Source organism: Phascolarctos cinereus, unplaced genomic scaffold, assembly GCF_003287225.1.
Source record: "Phascolarctos cinereus isolate Bilbo 61053 unplaced genomic scaffold, phaCin_HiC Scaffold_3;HRSCAF=262, whole genome shotgun sequence".
Classification (NCBI taxonomy): domain Eukaryota; kingdom Metazoa; phylum Chordata; class Mammalia; order Diprotodontia; family Phascolarctidae; genus Phascolarctos; species Phascolarctos cinereus.
In genome coordinates this window covers 175,704,672-175,708,167 of record NW_027555736.1, presented here as the reverse complement: position 1 = coordinate 175,708,167, position 3,496 = coordinate 175,704,672, and the positions used below count along the sequence as shown (strand labels likewise).

The following is a 3,496-nucleotide window of genomic DNA, read 5'->3' as shown; positions in this document are numbered from 1 at the left end:
ACAGGGACTGGACGAGATGATCTTTTGGGAGTCTTTCTAAATGATAATTCTGAGTTCAGAACATAGGTCTTCTATTTTATTAATCATCATATTGGTTGTGAATCTGTTACAGGATGCTGACCATTTCCTTGTAGATCAAGAAAAAGAAGAATTTGAGACCTCAGAGAGTGAGTCCTGGAGAAACAGGTGTGCCATTTTTACCATGGCCATTTAACTAGGTAAAAAATAATGAACATAAAAGATGGAAAATCTATGAAGTCCCTTGAGTAGAAACAAATGCCATATTCAAAGGGTGGAGTTTTTAAAATTAGGTATTGTTCCATTTGGTTCTCTCTCTTTCTCTTAAAACCCCCCAATATTTATTATGTTTTGTTAAAATTCCTGTATCCTTTCTTTTGGATTTGAGACAACCACACTCATATACTGTTGTGACTGAAAGAGATCATCTAGATTTTCTAAATTCCATGAGATCCCGTAGCTGAATAGTACCTGAGTGGGGAGAACATCCTGAGTGTCCTGAGTCCCAGAGCAGTGTTCTTGCATATAACATCCTCCTTCTTTTGGTAGTTAGAGCCAAGTGTGTCTTAGAGATGGTCCCAGTGATTATTCTACATGTAGTGGTTATATAGTGGTCTCCTGTTTATGTTTGGAAAAAATGGGAAAAGACAAATGTCAAAATGGAGAATGATACATTTCTGTTCAGAAGTTTCTGACCAAGTGCCAGGTAAATGTAGGGTAAAGTGACAAATTTCTTCCCAAAGTAAAGGATCGAAGATTTAGGTAAAGGGACTGAAACCTATGTCCTATGACTATGTCAATACTACTTTCATGAACTGCCTACCTTACTGGGTTATGAACTATGAAAGAATTTCTGTCTCTTTACTTTGCTTCGTTTTAGGCAGCTCAATCATTCCCTTCACCCATCTGATATGGTTCCAATGACTTCTCAAAGAATAATGATTTGCTACCACTGATGATATTAAAAAGTATGCCTTATGTTGTTAACACAGTTCCAAAAGGATTACAGATTTATTTGAGTAATTGTAATATCTTTACCAACTATTTCTATATATAACATTGCTCATAACATTCACTAGAATTTTCACCCAGTTTTTATGAAATGAAGTAAAAATTTAATTAAATGAATTTAACAGGCATTTATTTTCTTATACATGTCACACTAGCTTTAGAGTTGGAAGAGATCTTAGACATAAACTAGTCCAACTCCCTTCACTTTATACATGAGGAAAATAAGTCCTTGCAAGATTAAATGACTTGCCTGAGGTCACATAGATAGTCAGTACCAGAACCGGGATTTGAATTCAAGTAATCTTTATGTCCAAGTCACTGCATCAGATGCTGGGGACACAAAAATGACAAATGACTTTGCCCCTGAAGATCTTATAGAATAATAGAAAATTGTACAACTAAACAGTTTTTTCTCCATGTTGTGTCCTCAATCCTTTAATTTATGTATGAATACTATGTAATAAATGGATTAAGAACTAATAAAAATTCCCACTGTGGTGTAGTACATAGTGGGTAGCACATAGGAGCTGGTGTCAAAAAGACCTCAGTTTAAATCTTGTCTCAGATATTTGCTACATACAATGAAGTAACAAGTGTGGCTCTTTCAAAAAGGCAAATTTGTTAGTATCACCCAATCTATGTCCCTCCCCTCCCATCTACATAAGAATAACTTTATAATATTATAAGGTGAATAATTGGAAGAAAGTCACTTAATTGTGAGTTTGAGTTCTGTTTTATTTACTAATCACAGTATCCTTACTTGATAGTTATAACTTACACTACCATAGATTCAGGGGTTGTGAATACATTATTTGGTTGTATGAAATAAGGTGACATTTGACTTACAACTTGGAAACTGCTTAATATATGGCACCAACATTATTTCTACAGATTTTGAAGCAACTAGGTAGTATAGTGGATAGGACAGATTTTGGATTAGAAGTCAAAAAGAATTGAGTTTAAATTCTATATCAGAGCTTACTAGCATCTCACGTCATGGTGGTGGTTTTGTTCTTTGGTCCACTGATCTTTTTCTATACATGACCATTTGACACATCAATACATAAAGTATTAAAGTCACATGATCTCTACCAATTAATTTCCTCCTCTGCCAAATGAGATGAATGGCAGCATTTTCTGTGCAGCATTGTTGTGAGGATCAAATGAGTCAACATAAGAAAAATGCTTTGCAAACTTTAAGGGCCTATATGAATGTTACCTACTATTCTTCCCGTTTCATCTTCTTCCTTCAGGTAATGTCACTGCCAGCTGTGTTCCTGGAGTCAATGGATGCAGGGAATCGTTCTATGGTAGCTGAGTTTGTGTTCCTTGGACTCTCTGATTCAAGGGAGATCCAGCTTCTTCTTTTTCTGTTCTCCTCTTTGGTCTATGTGGCAAGTATTCTGGGAAACCTGCTCATTTTGCTCACTGTGATCTTTGATCATCACTTGCACTCTCCCATGTACTTTCTGCTGGCCAACCTGTCCTTCATCGACTTGGGATTTTGCTCTGTTGCAGCCCCTAAAATGATTTGTGATCTTTTCAGGAATCCCAAAGTCATCTCATTTGGTGGCTGCGTTGCTCAGATCTTCTTTAGTCACGCTTTTGGTGGTGTTGAGATGGTGTTGCTCATAGCTATGTCTTTTGACAGATATGTTGCTATATGTAAGCCCCTTCACTACCTGACCATTATGAACCCAAGAATGTGTATTTTGCTTTTGATTCTTGCCTGGATCACTGGGGTCACTCACTCAGGGGTCCAATTGGCTTTTGTTGTAGACTTGCCCTTTTGTGGTCCTAATGTATTAGATAGTTTTTTCTGTGACCTACCTCAGTTTATCAAACTGGCCTGTACTGATACCTACAACTTGCAACTCATGGTCACTGCTAATAGTGGGTTCATCTCCCTGGCCTGCTTTTGTGTATTGATCATCTCTTATATCTTCCTCTTAGTCACCGTACAGAAACATTCTTCAGGTGTTTCCTTTAAGGCTTTCTCTACTCTGGCAGCTCACATCACTGTGGTGGTTTTATTCTTTGGTCCATTGATCTTTTTCTATGCATGGCCATTCCACATATCAAATTTGGATAAATTCCTTGCCATTTTTGATGCAGTTATTATTCCCTTTCTGAATCCAGTCATTTACACATTCAGGAACAATGAAATGAAGATGGGAATGAAAAGAATGTGCAGACAGCTTGCGAGTTTCAGGAAGTTCTCATGAGTACTCTGTGGGTAAAGACTGCAGATCCTGATCATTTCCTACAGTATGCAGGAAATAAAAGTTTTCATTGAACTGTAAGAGATAAAATCATTTTTATACTCTACACTTTGATATATATTGAATCTAAGCAAAAGTTCATTATGCTCTAGAATTTGTTTCTTTGGCATATTAAATGTGATATCATTCCACAAGTTCTAATGGGTCTGTTCTCAGCATGCTGACAAGAAGTGATATAAATGTCT

The 3,496-nt window shown here is 36.7% G+C and overlaps 1 protein-coding gene across 1 annotated transcript; it reads left to right on the top strand.

Moving 5' to 3' along the window:
- Nucleotides 1-2,315: 2,315 nt before the first annotated feature.
- On the top strand, nucleotides 2,316-3,254 carry LOC110215797 (olfactory receptor 4F6-like). The gene has a single exon (XM_020997900.1). It carries the CDS (start codon nucleotides 2,316-2,318, stop codon nucleotides 3,252-3,254), a length of 939 nt encoding a protein of 312 aa, XP_020853559.1.
- Nucleotides 3,255-3,496: the final 242 nt, after the last annotated feature.